The sequence below is a fragment of the Lethenteron reissneri genome, chromosome 27, assembly GCF_015708825.2.
Source record: "Lethenteron reissneri isolate LAM-NWPU_2019-01 chromosome 27, ASM1570882v1, whole genome shotgun sequence".
In the NCBI taxonomy this organism is placed as follows: domain Eukaryota; kingdom Metazoa; phylum Chordata; class Hyperoartia; order Petromyzontiformes; family Petromyzontidae; genus Lethenteron; species Lethenteron reissneri.
In genome coordinates, this window is record NC_083805.1 from 2125263 (window position 1) to 2150533 (window position 25271).

General features: G+C 49.6%; 2 protein-coding genes across 2 annotated transcripts; one reads left to right on the forward strand and one right to left on the reverse strand.

Moving 5' to 3' along the window:
* Nucleotides 1–2376: 2376 nt before the first annotated feature.
* On the reverse strand, nt 2377–7579 carry LOC133348321 (formyl peptide receptor-related sequence 4-like). The gene is made up of 2 exons (XM_061561064.1): nt 7446–7579; nt 2377–5825 (listed from the first exon to the last, which is right to left on the reverse strand). The coding sequence occupies exon 2, from the start codon at nt 5794–5796 to the stop codon at nt 4558–4560; it is 1239 nt and encodes a 412-aa protein (XP_061417048.1). The 5' UTR covers nt 5797–5825; nt 7446–7579; the 3' UTR covers nt 2377–4557.
* Nucleotides 7580–12445: 4866 nt separating this feature from the next.
* On the forward strand, nt 12446–23543 carry LOC133348328 (NADH dehydrogenase [ubiquinone] flavoprotein 1, mitochondrial-like). Its single transcript, XM_061561070.1, has 11 exons — nt 12446–12623; nt 14234–14343; nt 14861–14943; nt 15881–16051; nt 16657–16840; nt 18865–19054; nt 19578–19790; nt 21120–21286; nt 21805–21886; nt 22319–22460; nt 22695–23543. The coding sequence occupies exons 2-11, from the start codon at nt 14239–14241 to the stop codon at nt 22786–22788; spliced, it is 1431 nt and encodes a 476-aa protein (XP_061417054.1). The 5' UTR covers nt 12446–12623; nt 14234–14238; the 3' UTR covers nt 22789–23543.
* Nucleotides 23544–25271: the final 1728 nt, after the last annotated feature.

Genomic DNA, 25271 nt, shown 5'->3' on the forward strand with positions numbered 1-25271 from the left:
ACATTGCTATGGCGGGGTCAGTATATACACACACACACACGTATGTACGCTGAACTCTTTTCGTGCCGTGCGTAGCCGACCGCGCTAATCGCAGGCGCAATTGGACCCGCCTGTTTCGTCCATTTGTTGGCAGCAAATGCTCTCGGAAATGTTGAATTCACAAATCGCTGTCACCCGTCACGTGCGCTCCGCAGACTCCATGAGGTTCGAATTCATCTCAGACCTCTTGGCAGGCATCCGATCGGGTATTGACGTTTAGCTCCATTAAGGCGCGATGCTTATTGCGATGTCCATCGCTTCTTGGGCTCTCTCAGCACAGAACTATTCTCTTGCTATCTCGCCTGTACTTTGCGTTTTCCAGAAATCACGGGAGTTTGCCCAACACTTTTGGTCACATATTGATCGGAAAATGTGCGCACTTATTGGGGATGATATCCACGCTGCTATTTAACAAACAAACAAACAAACCCGTGCCTCGAGTTTTCTGGCTGGCTATCGGCTGCGCCACCTCTCCACCCCGACGATGACCTCTGTTGTTGTGAGTGGCTGCTGCGGGCTCTTGTCACAGAAACTAGCTGGGTAACTGGCTGCACGGGATTTCCCGTGTAACAAATAAACATTGCGCCGACTTCAAACGGTGCAAGGAGCTCGGGAGTAGATGGACAATGACGAGAGTTGTGCGGACAACGAAGACAGAAGACCGGCCGCGGTGCATTTGAAATCATCCTCAGTAACAGCGAAGGGGAGTTCACCCAGATCTGGGGCCCCCTCGTGAACGCCACCCCAGAGACCCTGAGTTTACTTGACTGAACTTGAAATGAAACTCCCCCCCCCCTTCCTTCCCCGAATAAAAAGGATGCATCGCGCACCACAGAACGCTACGATCCTGGACGTTCTCGTTGGTTGCCTGTCCGAGCCGCGTAACCCGCTATGCACCACCCGCCTATCGCGGAAGTTGGACACCCCCCCCCCCACCCCGTGGAATGGATCAATAAAAATTATTTACAAAATTTACAAAATATTCTTGAAATCCGAAAGAAATATTGACGTTGTTATTAAACCCACATCACAATACATATTATCTTCACATTTTATTATTACATTTACAAAGATGATTACTGTACCATGTGTGTATGTATGTAGAACTTCTTTCGCACCGTACATTGCCAACCGTGCTTGTCGGAGGTGCGGGGACAGCACCCTGGGTACAGGGGGGTTGTGGGAAGAGCCACGAGCAATGACAGCCGTCTCTCATTACGAATTCTCTCCTCGCCCCAATATTAGGAATGATCCCAGGGTTACCTCTTCATTATATTCTACAGGATCGGCCTCCGATACTCATCTGTGAGCATCCGCCTGCAACGTCTGTCGCCTAGGCTCGTAGTTTGCCCATTTTTGATGACCCAGGTAAGGTCCCGTATAAAGAGAAAATAATACTAGTAGTATACTTAGAAATGTAATGTAATGTTGACTGTTATGTTATCCGACTCTCTGTTGTATTACATTACATTTCTAAGTATACTAGATTTGTGTTTCTATTTCATTTATACCTGATAATGATTGCTTGTGTTGCAATCGAAACGTCGTATGCTAGTATTTAATTTATTATTTTCTCTTCATACGTGACTTTACCGAAAAAACCAAAGAGTAATTCCTGCAGTCACGAAAGCTCCAAATTAAGTATGACCCAGCCTCTTCACGTTCTCATCCAGTTGCGAAAATAACCTCGACTTGTATGGATCGTTTGATTGATCGAGATGATCTATCGTAAAAGGTTCGCCGCTATAACGTGCTACTTTCACTTTGCTTCGTACGTACGGTACGAATGTTGACCTTTTTTAGTCGCGCCGCGCTAATCCGAGGTGCTTTCTGCCGTGAGCACGACTCCGCGTTGTGTTGTGTGTGCGCGTGTGCTTGCGTGCGTGCGCGTGTGCATGCGTGCGTGTCGTGCGTGTGTGCGTGTGTGTCGTGCGTGCGTGTGTGCGTGCGTGTGTGCGTGTGTGTCGTGCGTGCGTGCGTGTCGTGCGTGCGTGTGTGCGTGCGTGCGTGTGTGTCGTGCGTGCGTGTGTGCGTGTGTATTCGCGTTGTCGCACGGCGGTCGCAAAGGCAACGCACACAATCAGTATTCGCGAGATACCACGTGAAATGCGTGGGGGGGGGGGATAAACAATCGTCGCTGTTTCAACCTACTCAGGACCACGTGGAACGTCGAGGCAACGTTGGTCCAACGGTTCCAACCACATGCCAACGTTGTCATGTTTTCCCCAAACCCTTGCATGTTTCGGTGGTATATAGTCTCTTTGGGTACCATTTGTTTATGGAACACCGCAGTGTCTCTTGGGTACACTGTGGTTTTTGATTACCCCAACCCTTTCCTTTTTCCTATGTGACAACAACGCCCCCCTGAGGTGGAACAACGTTGGCTAAGGACGTTGGTTAACCACGTTGGCTAACCACGTTGGCTAACATCCTTTCTGCTCGCATCTCCCGGGTCTTCACGGCACCCAGGCCTGGTCTCCGCTTCTCCCTTTGGCCATGATACCGATTATAACCCTAAAGTTGACCCTGTTCTCTCCAGTAAACATGAAAAGTGGTCCAACGTTGCTCCAATGTTGTTGCAACTTCGGTGGAACATTGCTGCAACATTGGTCCAACGTATCCAACCACCGCAACGTGTCCATGTAAACCGGCGTATTACAGGGACTCCTCTACTTACGAACGGGTTAAGTCCCAGAGGTACTGTTCGTATGAGTTGATTTGTCACGAGAAAAACTTTACTCCTGTCGATTCCAAACATGTTGTACGGCGTGCACACGAAACACGGCTTTAAAAGTTGTATATTCTCCTGTAGATGTAGATGCCATTGGTTCTTCACGTTCTGCAGATGTAGATGCCACTGGTTCTTTGCGTTCTGCAGATGTAGATGCAGCTGGTTCTTCATATTCTGCAGAAGTAGATGCCACTGGTTCTTCACGTTCTGTAGCTGTAGATGCCACTGGTTCTTCATGTTCTGCATATGTAAATGCCGCTGGTTATTCATGTTCTGCAGATGTAGATGTCACTGGTTCTTCACGTTCTGCAGATGTAGATGCCGCTGGTTATTCATGTTCTGTCGATGTAGATGTCACTGGTTGTTCACGTTCTGCAGGTGTTGATGCCGCTGGTTCTTCACGTTCTGCAGATGTAGATGCCGCTGATTCTTCATGTTCTGCAGATGTAGATGCCACTGGTTCTTCACGTTCTACAGATGTAGATGACGCTGGCTCTTCATGTTCTGCAGATGTAGATGTCGCTGGTTCTTTATGTTCTGCAGATTTAGATGCCACTGCTTCTTCACGTTCTACAGATGTAGATGCCGCTTGCTCTTCATGTTCTGCAGATGTAGATGTCGCTGGTTCTTCATGTTCTGCAGATTTAGATGCCACTGCTTCTTCACGTTCTTGCAGATCTAAATGTCACTGGTTCTTCATGTTCTACATACAGTATTTAGATACCACTGGTTTCTTCACGTTCTATAGATGTAGATGCCGCTGTCTTTTCACGTTCTGCAAATGTAGATGCCGCTGGTTCTTCATGTTCTGCAGATGTAGATGCCACTGGTTCTTCATTTTCTGCATATTTAGATGCCGCTGATTCTGCAAGTTCTGCAGAGGCAGATTCCACTAAGTAGATGCCACTGGTTCTTCATTTTCTGTAGATGTCGATGCCGCTGGTTCTTCAACATCTGCAGGTGTAGATGCCACTGGTTCTTCATGTTCTGCAGATGCTACTGGTTCTTCATGTTATGCAGATGTAGATGCCACTGGTTCTTCACGTTCTGCAGATGCCACTGGTTCTTCACGTTCTACAGATGTAGATGCCACTGGTTCTTCACATTCTACAGATGTAGATGCCACTGGTTCTTCACGTTCTGCAGATGTAGATGCCACTGGTTCTTAATTTTCTACAGATGTAGATGCCACTGGTTCTTCACGTTCTGCAGATGTAGATGCCACTGGTTTTTCACGTTCTGCAGATGTAGATGCCACTGGTTCTTCACGTTCTGCAGATGTAGATGCCACCACCGCCATCTATTGCACGGCAGTTGAACTTACGACTCTCGGTCCTCACAGGCAACTGGACATTTGGACCAGGTTTGTTCATATCTCTGAAAATTCGTAAGTCAAATGTTGATAAGTAGAAGAGTCTCTCGATACCTCAAATCATAACCCTAAACCGTAACATTGTTTTTATCATCACCACCATCATGGCCGCCACCACCACCTCAATAATCCTCAATCATGGTGTGTGTCATCATCATTGTCACTATCACCACTACCACCGTCATCATCATTATCACGACCATCGTCATTTTTATCAACGTCACTATCACCATGACCACCGTAATCATCATCATCACTACCATCATCATCAATCATCATCACCACTAATTGCAGCAGCAATCCTTCATATCATTCAGTAGAAGCGAGCTTGTCAAACAAACAACACCCAGGGGTGTCGATTTGATATGAAAACAAATGGAATTCTCGTGGCGCAGATCCCTCAAGGTGGCCACCCCTAAACCCGTTCCTCCTGCACCAAGGCAACCCGCGTCCCGTCAACGCGGCCGCCCTCCGCATTACCATTGGAGTCACTGCTGATGTTGGTGCTGATCACGTCGGTGCTGACCATGGCGATGTCGACGAGGTCCCGCGACTGCGCCGTGTGTCCGCTCCTGCTGTCCTGCCCCGAATCCAACGGCTCGTGGTCTCTGAACGCGTTCTCGATGGCGGCGACGAGCGAGCGCCTGAAACGGGCTTTGAGATCCGAGCCGCTGAACACGTAGAGGATCGGGTTGATGCAGCTGTTGATGAACGCGAATCCCCAGATCACGGGGTCTGCCCATTCTGCCGCCGTCAACAAGCTCTCGTCGTCCTGAACGTAGGAGGCGGCCTCCATCAGTCCGATGGCGTGGTACGGCGCCCAGCAGACGGAGAACGCCACCACCACGACCACGATGATTCTGAGCGAGTTGCCGCGACGCGTCTTGTCTACGCGCCGCAGCCTCGCCCCGATGCGACAGTAGCAGAAGATCATGACGGCGTACGGAACGGCGAAGCTCGCCACGAAGGAAATCCCGATGGCGGTCAGCATGTGCCGCGTGTGCTCGTGGACATCGTCGCTGTAACCGCTGCAGCAGTAGACGAGGCCTTCGTCCGACGCGTCCAGGTTGGAGAAGATGAGAGGCGGCAGACTCAGCAGCAGGGCGAGGAGCCACACGGCCAGGCAGAGCCGCCGGGCCACGCGCAGATGACGCAGGGGCAGCGAGGACACGGGGTGCAGCAGAGCGGCGTAGCGGTCGACGCTGATGAGCGTCAGGAAGTAGACGCTGGCGTTCTTGTTCACGGCAAGGGTGAACCACACGAGTTTGCACGCGACCGCCCCAAGCACCCACTGCGCTTCCATGTAGACGGTGACAATGACCAGGGGGATCTGCAGGACCAAGATGAAGTCGGCGATGGACAGGTGCAAGAAGAAGAGGGTCACCACCGTGCGCTTCATCTTGAAGCCCAGGATCCAGATGACCAAGAAGTTGCCGATGCTGCCCAGGACGAAGACGATGGTCAAGATGGTTATGGCCGCGTATATTAAGGTGGCAGTGCTGGTGGAGGTTTCCGGCGTCTTGTCTGTGCTTTTGGAGAGCCGGGTCACGATGGTTTGGGAGGTGTTCCAGGCGACGTAGTTCCAGACAGTGGTCGTGTTGAACTGCAGTGTCGGGGAGAAAGAGGAGCTCGGGAGATGGGTGGTTGTGGCCATCCTGATGGGATGAGCGATTGTGTGGTGCTCTGCAGGAAGACATTAACAACATCATCATCAATCATAGCAATCACCAGACAGATGCAGAACTTTGAGTCAGATCATTCTCATCATTAGTATTTTCTTCATCTCAATGTACCCGTACAGCCCTTTTGTCAAACCACGGCTGAATGCGGGGACCTGCCCATGTGCTTGCTGGTCGTGGCGGGTCTTGCCACCATACTTCACCAAGCTGGTCAATGTGGGTTGGTGACTATGGTGAGCATAGATGTGGAAGCTTAGAAATTGAGCACTGTGCACAAACTATGGACTGGACTACGTTGCATTGCCCTCCGTTGCCCGCCGGGTGATAACCTAGGTCGGTCATTTTGAAACTGTGGTAAGCGTAACTCCGGGGGGTACGCGAGCTCTCGTTGCGGTGGTACAGCGATAAAAAATCGTGTAATGGTGGAACAATAATATATTTGTTATTGTGCTTTGTGCCTTTGAAAATAAAATACACATACTACCATCATTGGTTCTGCTCCGCCATTTTGTTCAAACACCAAGACGAGCTCTTAATGTGTCCTTTTGAAACTTGAATGTATGTACTTTATCTATCTTTATTTAACGGGCGCCACTGTGGCGTGATGTTATCTTCCTTGCCTGGTATGCAGAAGGTCGTCGGTTTGATCCTGACGATGACGCCTGGTGTACATTTGGAGTTTGCATGTTCTCTCTTTCCCCGTGGTTGCGTGGATTTTTTTCTCTCTGGGTCCTCCAATTTCTCCCTCCCGCTTAGAATTAACATGGGTTCAGATTATTTGGCTGCTATAAATTTCCACGTAAGGTAGCTACTGAAAAAGAGCGATATAGCTCAGTGGGGCTCACATCGTAAAATCAAAACGTGCAAATAAACTCAGGTCGCCGATAGGTTATATAGCACGATGTGTTAACCGCTGCACCACCGCTCCCACCTCCCATGGTATTCTCACGCGTATTCCCGTAAAATAGTGCACATATGGTGACAAACTAATAGCTACAAGGTGCTTAAAAAATGTGTTAACCCTTATATGGGATTATCATTTATAATGGGAAACGAACGGATAATACACTGTAACATGATGACAAATGTAATGTTAATAGCTTCAAAAAGTCAAAACGTCTCCAATTGTTCGCCATCATTGTCAACAGATGCCTGGAATTTTCTCCAGGTGGTCTCCAGAGCCCAGAGGCACATTACTTGTGGTATTGTTGCAAATTCTCAGAAGTGTTGACATTCTTTTTAAGCACACTGTATTATGAGTCAAGAATTAGATGCATCCTTGAATAGACCACAGTAGATTCCTACGGTCACGATACGTGCATTGCAGAGAATTGTTTGCGCACTGCGCCACCAATGAAGCCGCCTGTGTTGTATCTTGGGCCACGGCTGCAATACGTGGCATCTGAACCTGTTCTGGCCTCCAACACCCCCCCCTCCTCCCCTTAATTTTCACTAAGCCACACTGACCAGTGCGGTTAAGTATAGGTCAACCAATCTCTGTGACCGACAAGGCATGTCAAGGCCACCATCTACAGCAGTGGATTGACAAAACATGTGTTATTTATTATTGCTGTTGTTATTATGATGATGTTGCATGTGTATATGCTACTCGACTGAAACTTACCAGTCCGTGAATCCTCTCCCTTCTTCTCTCTCTGTCTCTGTCGGGCACTCACTCCGTCTCGACCCAGATCGCTCCCACTTCTTCTCTTCTCCGTCACGAGGTTCCCCCCTTTCCTCTCTTCCACTTCCCGTGTTTCCGTCACCAAACCCCAACATCACAGTCACCCCCATCCACCCACCCCCGCCTCTGCCTCTGTTACCGCAACGGATGCCTGCAACCACTCGGCTGTTTTGACAAATCCTGAGATGATGTTACAATTGTAGTCGATGATGACGGGGGTAGCAATGTGTTCAGAAGCTAATTGCCAATTTTGAGGTCTGCCAGTCAGGACGAGAGAGACAGTGCAGTTAGAAATAAATTAGATAATAAAAGCACGCTTTTCAATGCACACACTTTTATTTGCACTCAAAAGTAGAAAACAATTTTTTTATGCCCAGAATTAATCAAATTTGATGTGCTGAATAAAAGTGGGTGGCTTGCATACTGTATAGAAAATTAAACATTTTGAGCGGATACTCTTTGGTTCTTTCGGTAAAGTCGATCGAAACGTCGTGATTTATTTTATTTTATATCTACGTGACTTTACCCAGAACCAAAGAGTATAGATTCCTGCAGTCACGAAAGCTTCAAATCAAGATTTATATCGAGAGGAAACGCCTCCTTTTATTCAGCACATTACATTTTTATCAATTCTGGGGTGCAAATAAAAGTGTGTGCATTGAAAAACTTGCTTTTTACCATGTTAATCTTGTAAAACTAATATATGCATGTACATTTTGATCCTAAGGCGGAGGATAGGGCAGCATGGAGAAGGTTGGCAAGGCCAGTGGACCCCCCGTGAGTGGGACAGACACGTGGAAGAAGAAGACCTCAATCCAGACAAGAACAATAGTTCATTATTGTCTGGATAATTAAAATATATTTTAAATAGTGCAATAAAAACATTAAGCAAAAAACACGAAAAGGCCCAGGATTGGCATGACCTGGACCAGTTCTTTAAATGAAATCTTGAATTGGCACGCGAGACGATGAGTCTGTGTACAACATTTCAGCTCGTTAGGCTCCGCAGATCCGAAGATATTAAGCGTCAATGATTTGAAAGAATATAAACAGACCACAGGGGAAGTTAAATAAAAGTGTGTATATAATAATAACATTGCTCCTGTTTACGACATGAGAAATAAGGACGATGTTGTTGAAGTTGCAAAATAAAGTTAGATGCACTTAAAAAAATGTTTTAAAGGATCGCAGCGGGAAACGAGTTATTATCGTCAGATAAGTATCATATCATTAAGTTAATTACTCAACTGCACTAAATATACTGACGATCGTTAAAGTAAATAGCCTTGCGCAGGGCACGTCGTGGATAGAAGGGATGGAGGCCGATGGTCGAGCGACGGAGTGGCGGCACAAAGAGTGAGAGGCTGAGCGATGAGCCCCAAGTTCTCCAACTCCACGTGTCACGCTCTATCTTCCTGTTATTCATCCTTGTGTCACAGCAGTGATTATTCGGGCATTAATATATAGAGAGTCTCTTCGATAACGAGGAAGTTGCGTTCTTGAACAACACCGCTTTATGGGAAAATCGCGCTATAATGAATAATGTATGGGTAAAGCACAGTCCGCGGTAACACGTGAGATGCGTACGCAGGCTGAACGAAGACTGAGTGAGTAGCATCTTGAAGCATCCAGCAGCATCCCAATGCCGTGTGTGATGCTACACCGAGGCAGCCGTACAACCGCTTATTCCTACCCGCGCTGCGACGTGGTTCTGTTCATTCGATCGCGTTGAATAAAATTCGCATCCGCATTATAAATACTGTGTTCACTCATACATTCATCGCATTATATCCAATTCGCCTTATGAAAAGAACACCGGGCGTTCTCGGAGAACAGGACTGGACTTCTGAGGACAAACGCATTTCGGAGTATTATAGAATCCATGCGTATGCGTGATTTTTCTTCTTTGTTTACACTGCCGATGACCGACTACCTCTACGAAATAAACATGGCCATTATTTCTGTACAACGTTTTGAATGTAGATGCCACATGGACACAACTTGTATTTAATTGTCGCTGCCATCACCATCATCAGCCATGCCCAATCCACTGCTGCCTGCCACGTGCTTAATGTGCAGGGTAAATTTATATCTCGGAAAACAGAGGATGGCAGAGGGAGATTATAATATTGACGGTCGTTTTTTTATACTGCCAGTAACGCCTATGGAATAATACTTGTGTAGAAAATGTACAATCTAAGGATTGCCACTTCATATCCCAGAGTGGAATAGCAGGGGGTCCTTCATCCTAAATGGGCGGTGAACTTTGATGTTATAGCAATTGCAGGGCTGCGCCTTTACCAAGGCAAACAAACGAGACGGAACAATACAAACAAGACAGAACAATACAAACGAGACAGAACAATACAAAGGGGACAGACAATACAAAGGAGACAGACAATACAAAGGAGACAGACAATACAAACGAGACAGAACAATACAAAGGAGACAGACAATACAAACAAGTTAGACAATACACACGAGGCAGAACAATATAAACGGGACAGAGACAGAACAATGCAAACGAGGCAGAACAATACAAAGGAGACGGACAATGCAAACGAGGCAGAACAATACAAACGGGACAGAGACAGAACAATGCAAACGAGGCAGAACAATACAAAGGAGACAGACAATGCAAACGAGGCAGAACAATACAAAGGAGACAGACAATACAAACGAGGCAGAACAATACAAACAAGACAGAATAATACAAATGAAACAGACACTACGAACGAGGCGGAACAATACGAACAAGTTAGACATTACAGACGAGACAGAACAATATAAACGAGACAGAACAATACAAACGAGGCAGAACAATACGAACAAGTTAGACAACACAAACTATTTATTGAAAAATGTTGGACGGGTTAGATTGCCTAAATATAAATGTGTCGTGAACCCACCGCCACCCGTCACGTGAACGAAACGTGTCAATCAGCTATTACGTCAGCACCTCGGTGTGATGGCGATGGGAACGTGAGAGAGGTCTTAATGGGCAGCTTCGCACGCACAAAAGCTGGAACTTGTCAACAAACTCTGATTCAAATCCGCCAACTTCCCTTTTGTGATTTCCACTCCGTGCCGCTCGGGAAACACAAGACTGTAGTTTCGCAATTAGTATCTTGAATGTGTTTTTGGTGGGGGGGGGGGGATTTTGGTAAATAAATTACGCGTCTTTCAGAGCGATGCCAATTCCGCAACGAGTTGGAGATCCCGCGTTGGTGCACTGCGTGGAATGCTTAATAACAGTGGAAGAAGAATAAAATCTTCATATTTTCATACACGGGCTCATCGTGATTCGTTTGTTATATCTCGGATCGCGTGAAGGCGTTTAGGTCATAGAGAGATCTGCGGAGCCTTCGCCGCACCGTGTTGGAGTGGGAATTGCCGATGGAATTATTTTTCTTCAGCAAAACCGGTTATATCGCGTTAACACGTCGTAGGCTTTCGCGACCAGTATCATCCATAATACAGTTTTTTTTGGGTTAGATCGCGTAAATATAAATGTGTTGTTAAACCCGCCACCACCCGACACAGCCAATAAGTAAGATTGTAAATGTTGTGGATTTGCGCTCCAACACGCCGGTGTGCTGCACTAGTAACGAATTGGCACGTTCTGTTTACGTGACAACCCTTACTCTGCCTATGAAATACTATATCGCTCGTGGGTAAACTATTAATGTTGGGTAACTTGTCATGATGTATGTATGTTGAACTTATTTAGCACCGTAGATAGCCATCCGTGGGATATTATGCATTATTCCATGGCTGTCGGGTACACTTATTTTTGAGCGGCCAGTGATGTTTTGGTACGCCCTATGCATCCAGGGTACCCTGCTTGTGAAACACCCTGTCTCCCGGTGTACGTTGTGATTTCTGGGTACCCTGTGTATCTAGCGAACTCTTGTTTATAAAATACGACGTGTTTTTAAATAACGATGGGTTTTTTTGTACACGATAGGTGTTTTGTGTACCCGATGTTTTTTGGGTACATGGTGGTTTTTGAATACACGATGGGGTTTTTGGGGTACACGATGTGGTTTTTGGGGTACACGATGGGTTTTTTTGGGGGTACACGATTGTTTTTTTGGGGTACACGATGTGGTTTTTTGGGGTACACGATGGGTTTTTTTGGGGTACACGATGGGTTTTTTTGGGGTACACGATTGTTTTTTTGGGTACACGATGGGTTTTTTGGGGTACCCGATGGGTTTTTGGGGTACACGATGGGTTTTTTTGGGGTACACGATGGGTTTTTTTGGGGTACACGATGGGTTTTTTGGGGGGTACTCGATGGGTTTTTTGGGTACACAATGGGGTTTTTTTGGGTAGACGTTGTTTTTTGGGGGATACACGATGGGTTTTGTAGGGTAATGATGAGTTGTTTTGGGGTACACGATGGGTTTTGTAGGGTAATGATGAGTTGTTTTTGGGGTACACGATGGGTTTTGTAGGGTAATGATGAGTTGTTTTTGGGGTACACGATGGGTTTTGTAGGGTAAAGATGAGTTGTTTTGGGGTACACGATGGGTTTTGTAGGGTAATGATGAGTTGTTTTGGGATACACGATGGGTTTTGTAGGGTAATGATGAGTTGTTTTGGGGTACACGATGGGTTTTGTAGGGTAATGATGAGTTGTTTTTGGGGTACACGATGGGTTTTGTAGGGTAATGATGAGTTGTTTTGGGGTACACGATGGGTTTTGTAGGGTAATGATGAGTTGTTTTGGGGTACACGATGGGTTTTGTAGGGTAATGATGAGTTGTTTTTGGGGTACACGATGGGTTTTGTAGGGTAATGATGAGTTGTTTTGGGATACACGATGGGTTTTGTAGGGTAATGATGAGTTGTTTTGGGGTACACGATGGGTTTTGTAGGGTAATGATGAGTTGTTTTTTGGGTACACGATGGGTTTTGTAGGGTAATGATGAGTTGTTTTTGGGGTACCCAATGCCTCTCCCCGCGTTACCACTACGCCCCCACGAGGTGGCCGCCTGCGTCGACTCCCCTCCTTGCCGCGCCTCCACCGGGGAGAGCTTCCCAGCACCCAGACCTCGACCCCCTTCTCCCTGCGCCGTCTTTGTCTCCCCTGCCTCCAGAGACACCGCAGAGGTGAGACCCTCCCCCTGCCGAGCCCCACAGACCCCGGTTGAACCCCTGAGCCGGGACCCCCGTGACGGTGACACCTTGAGAGGTCAAACGGAGGCCTGCGGCCTAGCTAGGCGGAGTCGTTGGCGCGCCTTTATAAGAGGCGACTTTGAACGGTACATTAATACACTTTCCTACACCTGTAGTTATTGTTAACGATGTACGTGTTTTATATTTTTTAAAATTGTAGAATGGAGTTTATTTTTAAACTAAAGTACGTTGATGCGAATGTTCGGGCCTAGCTTTAAGGCTCGCTCTAGTGCCCTTTTAAACGCCGCTATTAAACCACTGTTACGCCTGGACACGTACGTCAAAGGGGATTGTTTCGTGCCGGGAATGTTGTGCTTATCTATCGTGGGCGTTTATAAATGACCATCAAGCTGGAGTGTAAACATCAAAGGAGTATAAACATCAAGTGAGTGCAGGTCTGAGGGGAATTCTCCCCCCTTATGTCGCGTTACACAACACGGTTTTTAGGCTTAATTAGGCGCAACATCGTCTAAAAGGTCGTCGAGTGTTCATGTTCATGGCAGCGATTGGTTGTGGCGTTTTAAAATGCCAGTGAGCTTTTTAAAACGTTTAAATGTGCTTTATTGCACCTGGTTGAATAATGAATTGCCTCTAAAAATGCTGACGTCTCGCGGGTTACATAAGGGATATAACTTAAATCACTTCCAGCGTGTAAGGGATTCCTGAATCATAGTTATCTTCCGAATCGACACGTTTCAATCATTGTTAATTTTGTCTTGTTTGATGGGCAAGAGTTGTGGAGCCCTAACCGTGATTCTCTAGTAACCACTTAAGGCATTTCCCGTCCATGAGCTGTTTTTTTGCACAAACGTGTTATTGAAACAGCAGTCAAAAGTCGCTTTGCAATAAGATTTAGATTTTTAAAAGTAATTTTCCCATGTGTTAAACTTAAGGGAAACATTGGGTCATCAGCAGTGCTGACCATCAACATTGCAGACCATCAACATTGCAGCTTAGTGGTGATGATGTTAAGAACCTCCCATGCAAGTGTCTCTCTCCATCTGAAATGTTGTTTTTTAATACAACTGCTGTCTCCACAGATGAGATGTTGGGAAAGAAACCCAGGTCCCTCTTGCAAATGAGACTCACCTGGTCTCTTGAGAGAGTGTGTGTGTGTGCAGACGTGTCCGCAAGTCAGGGGGGAACGGTAGCGTAAGGGTTAGCGCGAACCCGGCGACCCGAGTTCGATTCCCGCTCATGGCCAACACCAATGACGGATTATCTTTTTCGGTCCTGGGCTTCCCCTGGGTCGGCTCAGCCTCAAGGGAGTATCTGCTGCTATGTGTAAACATCGCCACTAGGGAGACTAAGGCGGCCGTGCGTGGTGCTGGCAACCCACCCCCTCGTGTGCCGTGCCGGCCTTCATAGGTGCTACTCGCTAACAGCACCTTGCGCCCAACAATCTGTTATGGCTACACAGGGGGGAACTTTGTCCTTGGCCGCTAGTCAGCGTCCATCGGAAGGCTTGTTCATGTGCAGCCCGCTAACAGTGTGTACGACCTACAGCGGGATGTTCATTATCTCGTCTTGTTTGCTTGCAACAGAAGCCATGTGGACACTCCGCCCAGTGCTGAACCTGGGCATCAGGTCGGGTCCCGCGAGCCTGAGTCCAGTGTGCGTCGCACGCCTCAGCGCCGCTGCAGCCCCTGAACAGGTGAGACCCCCCCATGCACCCCCCCCCCTCCACCTCTTGATTGTTGCTATTGGCACCTGTCGCCAAATTGCCTGGAACCAGCCCCATCTCATTAGATTTCAGCAGCTAGGTTTGAGCCCGGACAGCGCTTGGAAGGGTCGACCGCCGTGCATAACAGGGTTGTTGCACGGTAGGCAAGAGCGGAGCAGTACGGTCAAAATCCATTCCTGTACTCTACTTATATGCTGCCGCATCTATGCTGCTCCACCACCACTCCACGTTCGCACCTCTGATTAGCACGATTCGCTACGCACGGTGCGAAAGAAGTTCAACAAACATATGTACATCATAGTTGAAGTGCGGTCAAATAATCCCCACGGCCCGCGCTTATTGATGAGGTCCTCATCCAGCGGTGGAGTAACAAAAGTGCTTGTACAGTGTGCGATGTCAACAGTAATGGCGTGCGTGATGTAATGTCCGCGATGTTGTGTCCTGCCCCGCTCAATAAATAAAAACCCTCTGTGTGTTTGTTCGATAGCAAAAGCCGAAGAAAACCAAGTTTGGCCCTCTGAAGGATGAAGACCGCATTTTTACGAACCTCTACGGCCGCCATGACTGGAGGTACTGTCACTGTGGCCTCGATGAAGCGCAGGATACAGCCTCAGCATCCACAACTCAACGCATCCGTCCATAGCACGGTCTCAAAATAAAACACAATACAGTAAAAACCTTGGATTGCGAGTAACTTGGTCTGCGAGTGTTTTGCAAGACAAGCAAAAATTTTAAATAAATATTAATTTGATAAACGAGCGAGGTCTTGCAATACGAGTAGTACGTATACGCTTTGTCTGCCGAGCGTCACGTGATCACAACTGATATACGAGTGCTTTGATATACGAGTGCTTTGGATTACAAACACATTTCCGGAACGAATTATGCTCGCAATCCAAGGTTTTACTGTTTAGCGTATAATTGGCTATGTGCTGTGAAGAACGGTCATTCCTGGAAACGTCGCCTATTATATTTTCGTATCAAGTCACAGTGTTGTTGACAAATGTGTTGATTTATTTTTATTGTTAATTGTGCTCGTGCACCACCTGCCAACGCAGCAGAATCTCTAAATTGTTACAATGCTCTGTGCAGTGTGGCGTAGTTGGACTTGTCCGACTGGATGTAATAGACAGTAACTGCAATAATAACTACACAGGGTGAGCCATAGAATTCCCTCAGTTAATGCTGTGCAGAAACCTTTTTAAAGGTATTTTGAAAAAATGTCCTTGAGCTTCGGCCGCTCCGAGTCTACGTCCGGCAGGGGGCGCTAGAATGGTACGGACGGTGGCCGGCAACCTGCGATTCCTCAAGGTCTGCTTCGTGACGTTTTTGATTAAGGACCATCGTCCCGTATTAACATCCATTGCGGCTCTCGATCAATTGAGTTGTTTACCGAATTCGAAAAAAATGGCCGCTCTTGTTATTTTGGTTGCCGATCCCGTAAGAGCAAAGGCGCGACCATGCTGTGATTTGTCTCGCGTGCGTGCGTGCGTGCGACTGCCGCCAGGCTGAAGGGCGCCATGGCACGGGGAGACTGGTACAAAACGAAGGAGATCCTGCTCAAGGGGCATGAGTGGATCCTCAACGAGGTGAAGGTGTCGGGGCTGCGAGGACGCGGCGGCGCCGGCTTCCCCACCGGCATGAAGTGGGGCTTCATGAACAAGCCCTCCGATGGACGGTAACCAGTGGCATATACGCACGAGACAAAGATGCTGCCCCCGTATCATCATCATCATCACCATCACGATCCATGGGCGGATAGCCCGTAGGTGTCCACTGCACATTTTTTTCCTTTCTTTCCACTTTTCTCTGTCTTGAGCCAATATGCCCAGGTAGCGCACATCTTTCTGGTGCGATTCCGCACCAGGTAATAATTTGAGGCTGAGTAGACCGAGAGGAGGCCCAGGACCAGTTCAGATAATCCGTCACTGGTGGTGGCCATGAGCGGGAATTGAACTCGGGTCGCTGGGTTTGTAGCACAACGCCCTAACCGCTAGACTACCGCTCCCCATGGCATATACACACGAGCACACGTGCACGCGTGTGTCAGGCGGGCGCATCTGCATGCACCCAGACAGGCTAGCTCTCACTGTAAACGGAATCCTGGGTGAACATTAGTTTCCCACCCCTGAGAGGCCGTCCTCTAGTAATAACCCTTCCGCTCGTTGTCATTGGTTACCCGCCACGTGACTCGTGTGCTCATGCATCGGGCCATCAACGTGCACGCATGCATCTGCGACTGCGCATCTGGGTAAGAAAATAAAAATTCGTGCAACGTTTCAGGCCCAAGTACCTGGTGGTGAACGCAGATGAGGGCGAGCCCGGCACATGCAAGGATCGAGAGATCATGCGCCACGACCCGCACAAGCTGATCGAGGGCTGCCTGGTGGCGGGACGCGCCATGGGAGCGCGCGCCGCCTATATTTACATCCGCGGCGAGTTCTACAACGAGGCGTCCAACTTACAGGTTTGTGCGTCCCAGCCAACGTATTTACGCCATGGCGGCGTGCGCCATAAACTCCTGCCGGATGGCGGTGGCGTACACCTGCACGCCTCAAATGAACCTCTAACTGTTGCAGGCTATGAACATAATTTTTCCGTATTCTTTTTTTCGTGGTCGGTTCTTACTCTGAAATAACGATAGAATTGTAATCGTACCGTGAAAGTATTTAAGTTGCGCCGTGTTTCTTTAGGATTATCCTTTGCCACAGCTTCGTGCCACGGTCGTGTACCACAATCGCGTGCTGCATCAAACCTCTTAGCACAAAGCTATATTGTGGTCTCACTAGCAAGCACTAGCGGTTCCTGTGTATGTACAGTTTCCGAGTCTGTTCAATAATTCATTTATGTAAGCTCAATGCCAAATTTAAAATGTAATAGTTTTTAAGACTCCTCAATTTTTTTTGTATTTGAAAACGGTTCCATTTTTGTAATATTTAACAGATCAGAAACACAGACACTGATAAAGAACAAGAGACAGAGCGGTGCGTCGATGGATGATTTTGCAAATCGGTGGCTGTTAAGCAAAGTGGGCTTTGGGCAGGACACATCGCTCGGTGAGATTACGGGTGATTGATGAGACCCGTGATGGTGTGGCAGCCGATGGAAAGGACACTCTTTCGAGGAGAACCGCACCACATGATGGAGCTACGAGATCAGTTGATGTGCAGAAGTGAGGACCGTGACAGATGACGATGTTGCTGGGTGCATTGTGGGGCTCCACAGTGGGGAGATGTTATCTCCCTCGTCTGGTATGAAGGAGGTCGTGGGTTCGATCACGACCTTGACATCTGTATATTCAGAGTTTGCGTGTTCTCCCCGTGGTCGCGTGGATTTTTCTCCGGGTCATCCGGTTATTTTTCCTCCACATTTTTAATCAACTTAACACGTTTAGATGAGTTGGCTGTTATACATTTCCACACGAAAACTCACTTCGTGGAACTATAGTTTGTGGCCAGGTCTCTTCTGAAAAAGTGGGCCTTACCTGGTAAAATAAAAATTGTTTAGTGTGTCATTTCCCTGGAATAAATTCCGATTTCAAATGTAACCAAAACTGAATGAAACATATAATTTATTCTCTTCACTGAAGTCTTAACATATCTCTTTTGCACAAGGGATAATCAAAGTTAGTGAATGCTCACCTGCTTAAAACAATGCTGCATTAATGTTTTACTGGTGGTCATTTGTGTGGTAACACACACATAAGCCTGCGGGCATTGATAATGCGAACACGTGTTTTGAGTGCACACAATGCGCGTGGGTGTTTGCGTGTTCACACACGGGCACAAAACTAATCTTGGTTTGATTCCCCGCTATGGGGAATCAAACCAAGATTACCAGCAGCAGGTAAAATCTGAACCTCCTCTGGGCCTTTCCTAGGTTGCACACCTTAAATGAGTACTTGGTGTGTGTGTGTAAACATCAGCATAGGGGAGTCAAATGCGGTCTGGTATTGTTATGTCCACACCACCCCTTAGTGCGCCAGCTTCAGTAGTCGCTCGCCAACATCGGCTGCCCCCGACAGTCTATATGGGCATATTATTTGTCACAGTCGTGCTATCAGTGTCATGTCATGAAACACACATCTATTATTCGGATCTCACACAGAGCAGTGCTCCCCTGTGTTTGTTAGAGAACGTCCCCCTGAAGCGGATCTCGTAGAGCTGCTTCTGAGGTCATTTTGAAGTGAACTCTGATCCATACCAGGATGGGGCAGCGCTTTCTCACCTGCCCTGACACAGAGTGTAATGGTCTTCGCATGATACGCAAAGTGATAGCTTTAAGTCTTGGAGCTGGGAGTTTATCCAAATTAAGTGCAGTAATTAAGTGTGATGGTGGCGGCGGGGGTGGCTGGGTTTTGTGTAGTCATCATAAACTCGCTACCCTAAAGAACCCCTGTCTAATTAAAGAATCGCAGCGGTGCCAGCAGTTCTTTGCTCTGACCTCGACGCATTTCCGTGTGTACCCTCGTCTCGCCGCGTACGCGCGCAGCTCGCGATCAAGGAAGCGTACGAGAAGGGGCTGTTGGGGCACAACGCGTGCGGCTCGGGCTTCGACTTCGACGTGTTCGTGCACCGCGGGGCCGGCGCGTACATTTGCGGCGAGGAGACGGCACTGATCGAGAGCCTGGAGGGCAAGCAGGGCAAGCCGCGTCTCAAGCCTCCCTTCCCCGCCGACGTCGGTGAGCGTTTTAGAGAGTTTATCCGGCCACTGCTATGTAATTGTCCCCGTGGTGATAAGCCACTATGTTGAGCTGCTATCATTTGTACGCCAGGTGGCTTCTGAAAAGTGGCCTTAATCTGCGAAGAGAAAAAATAGTTTCGTTTATTTGTATTTTTTGAAAGTGATTTGTTTACCTTTCCTCTACCTTGCACTTCTATCGTGCTTTTTGTGTTGTTGTTGTAACGTTCTGACCCCGTGCCCCGACTGGACGTCTGTGAAAATGAGCTTTATAGCTCATCGGATTCCTCCACTACAACTAAGTATTCTGATTATGATTGAGCTCCCGTCAAGCCCATGTGCGAGCCCCTTTGCGAGAGCCCCTGGCTGGGCCGTGCAGGAGAGCGGGAGGCGTGGGCGACGCTGCGCGACGTTCAGCGTGGATTTATGTAACGCCCCGCCACGGCCGCATCTTGAGACGGACGCTGCGCGGAAAAAGGTGTTTGACACGTGCGCCGGCACGCGGCTGCGGTTCTGCCCGTCAGGCGTGTTTGGCTGTCCCACGACGGTTGCTAACGTGGAGACGGTCGCCGTGGCGCCCACCATCTGCCGTCGCGGCGGGGAGTGGTTCGCCGGGTTCGGACGCGAGCGAAACTCCGGGACGAAGCTGTTCAACATCTCGGGCCACGTCAACCACCCGTGCACGGTGGAGGAGGAGATGTCCATCCCGCTGAAGGAGCTCGTCGAGAGACATGCCGGTGCGTCTGTGTGTGTGGACGTGTGTGGTGAGCAGGGAGCGGTGGTTGCAGTGTTTAGCGCCACTGCGCTACGAATCTGGCGACCTGAGTCCGATTCCCGCTCGCGGCCAACACCAGTGACGATTATCTGAACTGGTCCTGGTGTGTCTCCCCTAAGTCGACTCTGGCTTAAAATGATTACCTGGTGCGGTGTGAAAACATTGCTACTCGAGAAACAAAGGCGGCCAGGCGTGGTGCTGGCCACCCACCCCCTCATGTGCTGTGGTGGCCTTTGCAGGTGCTCGCTAACAGCACTTGCCACAAAAGTATGTAAAGACTATACAGGGGATCTTTGTCTTTTTTTTGGTGAGCGGTAGTGTATTGGTTAACGTACTACATTACAAATCTAAATTCTATCTCTGTTCACAGTCAACGTCTTGGGCTTACCCAACGTAGACTCAGCCTTAATTGAGTACCTGGTACGGTGTGTAAACATCTGCCCTGAGAAAATAAACCTGGCCACATCGCCCAGCTGTGTGTGCCATGTTGGGTTTCTAATAGGCACCCGCTAACAACAACTGCCCCAGCGGGTCTGTCTGTAAGGCTGGCCTTGACACTGGACTCAACTTACGGCTGGAGGGGGCGGGGGGTGGGCCCCAAGGCTGGCCCTCGTTGGTTCTGGCCTTGAATCTAAGACTGCCCTGAATCAGGAAAATTTATGGGACTAGTGAGGGCGGAGAATCATTACACACTCACAAAGCTACTCCCCCGCTCCATGCCTCCACAATGTAAAACACGGGATAGATTTCTAGATCAAATTGTGACCTTGAATCTTGGAAATTAATCAAATCATGTGGGGATTGGGCAGGGATGATGGGGAGATGGGGGGCTGTGGAATGTTTATTCCGCGGGGCACCGCGGTGACGAGACGTTAACTCCCTCGTCTGGTATGGAGAAGGCCCTGGGTTCGATCCTGACCCTGACGCGTGCTGTATATTTGGAACTTGAATGTTTTCTCCCTGCGGTCGCGTGGATTTCTCTCCAGCTCCTCCGGTTTTTTGCCTCCACATTTAGAATCGGCATCACACGTTTAGATTATTTGGCTGCTATAAATTACCATACGATAAGCCACTTCGTGTAGCTATCATTTGTGATAGCCAAATTGCTTCTGATAAATATCTAAATATCTCAGTGAGCCTGACCTGGTAAATAAAAAAAAGTTGTTTCGTTTTTACCACTGGCTCAGGGCGAACAATGGATATGAGCAACCTCTACCCATGAATCGTTACACAACTGACAGCCCTCCCTCCCCATTGCCCCCCTCCCACCATCGTGTCTCTGTGGTGGTAGGCGGGGTGCGTGGCGGCTGGGACAATCTGTTGTGCATCATCCCGGGGGGCTCGTCCACGCCGCTCATCCCTCGTGCCGTGTGCGACGAGGTCCTCATGGACTTCGACGCTCTCGTCGCAGCGCAGACCGGCCTCGGCACGGCCGCTCTCATCGTCATGGACAAGTCGGTACGTCTGTGGTGGTGACGGTGGTGGTGGTGGTGATGACGATGATGGTATTAATGCTGCTCGTGATGATTGTAATGACGGCAATGATGGTGATGACAATGATGATGAAATGGCTTGTTTACTTTGGGGTCTTCACCCACGATACATTGACCACTTCTGCATTTAATTTGGCTTAATTCCACCTTCAGAGAAGCAAAGCTGTCGAGGTTTGTGTGTCATCCGATGACTTTCTGTCCTGTGGCAGGGTGGTTAGAGAGTGCTTAGCCCCCCTACTGTGCGGACCAGAAGTTAGTTGAAGGGATCTCGGGAGGTAGCTCTATGATACCCTCTTCCGTGCGCTATTCTCATGAAAGGTTTCCTCCGTTCGGCTCGGCGAGCGATGCAAATTTATTTTCTCGTCTCTCAACGCGACGCCGTTGGCACAGTCGTCAGGACACGGCTGGGGTGGGTGGGGGGGAAGGCGACGGAGCGCCAAGTTCTGTGGCTCAGGTGGCCGCGCGTTGTTGCTGGGTTCACAGACGGACGTCGTCAAGGCTATCGCTCGCCTCATGGAGTTCTACAAACACGAGAGCTGTGGGCAGTGCACACCTTGCCGGGAAGGCAAGTGCACGCGCGCCCGCACACGCACGCGCCTGCCCGACAACCGCCATTCGCCACTAAGTGCCGGTGATGTTGCCACGGCACTTGTGCCAGGCTCTGTGCACTTTAAGGCCACATGAAGTGTCGAATGCCCGCTGGCAGGAGGTCACGGCACAGGCCCAGGTGCCATGGGTCGACTGACTGAGATGACTGGTTGATGCACCACCTGTGTCCCCTATTGTGCGAACTTGCTGTATTTTAGCCGCCCAGCCGCATGCACGTTGCGCACACCCACATGGGCACACACGCAGAGGTACACTCGTACGCCAGAGCACGCACAACTTGGTCCGATTCTTAAGCCTGCTGGTGGGTACGATGAAGACCGTGGAATTGTTGAGGACGTTTACAGGAATGATGATGACGATGATGGTGGTGGTGGTGGGGACCACACAGGCACGGGCTGGATGAACACGATGATGTGGCGCCTGGTGGATGGCAATGCGCGGGCCGAGGAGATTGACATGCTGTGGGAGATCAGCAAGCAGATCGAGGGACACACCATCTGCGCGCTGGGCGATGGAGCAGCCTGGCCGTTCAGGTGATCTCTCGCTCCTTCGTTACATGCCTTTTTTTTCTTATTTCTCCCCACTACTTTTCATTTTCCAAATGTGCTGTTTGCCTGCTCGGTGTTTCTGTCACTATATGAGTGACCACCTCCTCACACTCCCCCTCGCCCCCCCTACCGGCTGGCGTTGATTATGAGGTTCTGTCTGCAGCTGGCGCGTGACTCGTTCGCCTCTCCCCCTCTTCCCTCCCACGCCGCTCTTCCTCAGGGCCTCATCCGTCACTTCCGCCCGGTGCTTGAAACGCGCATCCAGCGCTACCAGGAGGCCGCCGTGCGGAAGGCAGCGTCATCGTCATAACCTCGTCACTGCCACCGCCCTGTTCCCCCTGCACCCCCCATCTCCCCCCCCACCTGGCATGGCAGTCCATCAGCCAGCGGTGGGAGGGGAGGGAGTGGAGAGTTGGGGAGAGGGAGGGAGGGTGGTGGCGCCCGCTTCCAAATTACGGAAAAGCAGAACACCACGCACGAACGCACACGCGCATGCACACGTACGTTGACCCAAATATGCACGATTCCAGGCCCTGGTGGGGAGAACGTGACAGTCGTGTACAGTGGAAAGAGAGAGAGTGACGCCAACGCTTTAGGTTTGCTTTCGCGGATTCTCTCCCGTGCGTGTTTATCCTCTGCTCGTCGACAGTTGCCCCCGCGGTGTGTGTGCGTGTGTCGCGTAAGTAGAGCCGCTAGGGGCACCTTTAATTTCGTGTTCGTTTGGTTTGGGTTTGTTATTGCGGAACGCGCGCCCGGCACAGCTCGGCATGCACGTGCTCCCTGGACGGTAGCGATCGTCCGATTCCATCAGAGTGCCAAGCCGCGACGTAACCCCAACCCGGGTCCAGTCTGCGGTGCCGGGGGCGGTGTCAGCCCCAGGCTACTTTAACTCAGCTCCCTCCACTGCAGCCACTTCACGCCCTGCGGTCGCGTCTGATAAAGAAGTCGCAACCCAAAAAAACAAATGGTTCTTATCTTGTGGACAAAGAGGCCTTTCAGCTGTTGGCAAGCCGTGCGTGGCTTGATCCACCTCGTTCTGTCCGACACCCGAGTTTGGTGGGGGGGGTTGTTTGGGGTGATTTATGCCCCCCAAATAGGGGGCCCTGTTCATCCCCTGAGTGATCGTGCAACCTGCTCCTTGGTGACGTGGGGGGGGGGGGGGGTGCTTTGTCCGCACGTGGTGATGTTCATCCTTTGGTTATTGACAGCTCTGGACCCTGAGTGCAATAATAAAACGGCGCTTACACACCGGCCCCCTACGCGCGCTGCTCATCCTCTTGGTTTTAGGAAGTTGGTGACCTCGCTCGAAAAAATAAGTCGTTTGTTCCTCGGCAACTTTCTGCTGTTTTGCTCGAAGCAGCTGATGTGTGATCCAGATGCGGGGGAGCGCTTGCTGTTTCAACTGGAGATTCGTCGAATCCTGCGAGTTATTTTTACCTTCTGAAATTGACGATCGGGCAGGTGGGAAGAGGGCTACCCCACGCGGTTGTCTCGCTCTGCAAGGGATCCAAAGGGTTTTTTCTTTTTTATCTCCTGGCGTGGCGCCTACGGCATCATCGGCATAACTTTCTGCTGTGACCAGCCATACGCCCGTTTGTCTCATGCCGAAATCCAATGGAATCGTAGTTTACCCTCCCGCCGAATAGAGCGAATGGCAGGTCTTTAAAAAAAATCACATAAATTAGACTTCCCTGCAGTACTGTACGTACAGTGTTTACGGCTGGGTGTCTGCTGTGGATCTGGCCACTCGGAGCGCCCCCTCCCCCCGACCATCGGGACTGCAGAACCTGAAATCGAGCACAAGTGGTCAAGTTCTTGGGTGTTTGGCCATTCTTCACTCGGGTCAGTACATGTTGGTGAAGGGAGGAGCACATGTTGATGTCTCGCCTCGCTGGTACATTCATTTATATAGCGCCCTGCTCGGCACCCTGCACAGGGCGCTTTATGCATCCCCCTATCCCAGGGGACGGCAACCAAAATAACAAGCGCAATTTGTATTCGATTTCGGTGTATGAATTTTTAAAAAAATTCAATGCATGTGAATACGGGGGACGGTCCTTGATTAATCACGTGACAGCAATCGTTACGGAGCCGCACGCTGCCAACCCCCTGGCCTATCCATTATAACGCCTCGTATCTTCAAGGTGACGAAGCCTCCTGGCCACGTCCGAGGGGGCGGAGGCCCCTTTGAAGAAGCTGTCGCCACCTCTGCAGTCGTCGTCATCACAACACGGTCGCGCAAATCGGGATTCGGATCTGTACGAGAGCAACAGGAAAAAAAAGTGGAACAAACAGAAAAAACAAACGAATGTGGGAAGCTGGCCACGTTCAAGAGGCACGTCCATGCCGTGGCTGGGTGGCATGGATTCGTTTTTGTTCTCTGACCACCAAGTTTAAACGGCTCCATTGACCGCAGGCCTGTGGCTGAGATCCGATCGCCCAGCAGCACTGCCCGACGGAGAACATGTGCTATCACGGCGGTAGCAGCAGCAGCAGTCACAGCAGCGATAGTCCGAGGTTGTTGGTGGAGTTGTATGGGAGATGGGGGGGGTGGCGGCATAGGGTTGAGGGAACACAATGCTGTGGGGGGAGGGCGGGGTTGTGGTGGAGGGAGGCGGGGTGGTGGGAGTTGGTGTGTGGGGGGGTGGTCGGCGTTTGTGTAACTGTCCGCACGTGTTCGAGCGTGGTGCGTTGATTTTCCACGTGATTGCGTCTTGTGGCACATGCGCTCGAGTTGGCCTTTGAGACAGTTCTGTGATGATTCCACCCTCCACGGTTGTGTGGGTGCCACGG

What these genes read in the sequence shown, in the direction of transcription:
- LOC133348321 (XM_061561064.1), bottom strand. Translation starts at nt 5,796, where the DNA reads ATGGCCACAACCACCCATCTCCCGAGCTCCTCTTTCTCCCCGACACTG.
- LOC133348328 (XM_061561070.1), top strand. Translation starts at nt 14,239, where the DNA reads ATGTGGACACTCCGCCCAGTGCTGAACCTGGGCATCAGGTCGGGTCCC. An exon ending in CCGCTGCAGCCCCTGAACAG is followed by an intron (nt 14,344 to 14,860) that starts GTGAGACCCCCC and finishes TTTGTTCGATAG; the next exon opens with CAAAAGCCGAAGAAAACCAA. An exon ending in GATGGAGCAGCCTGGCCGTT is followed by an intron (nt 22,461 to 22,694) that starts CAGGTGATCTCT and finishes CGCCGCTCTTCC; the next exon opens with TCAGGGCCTCATCCGTCACT.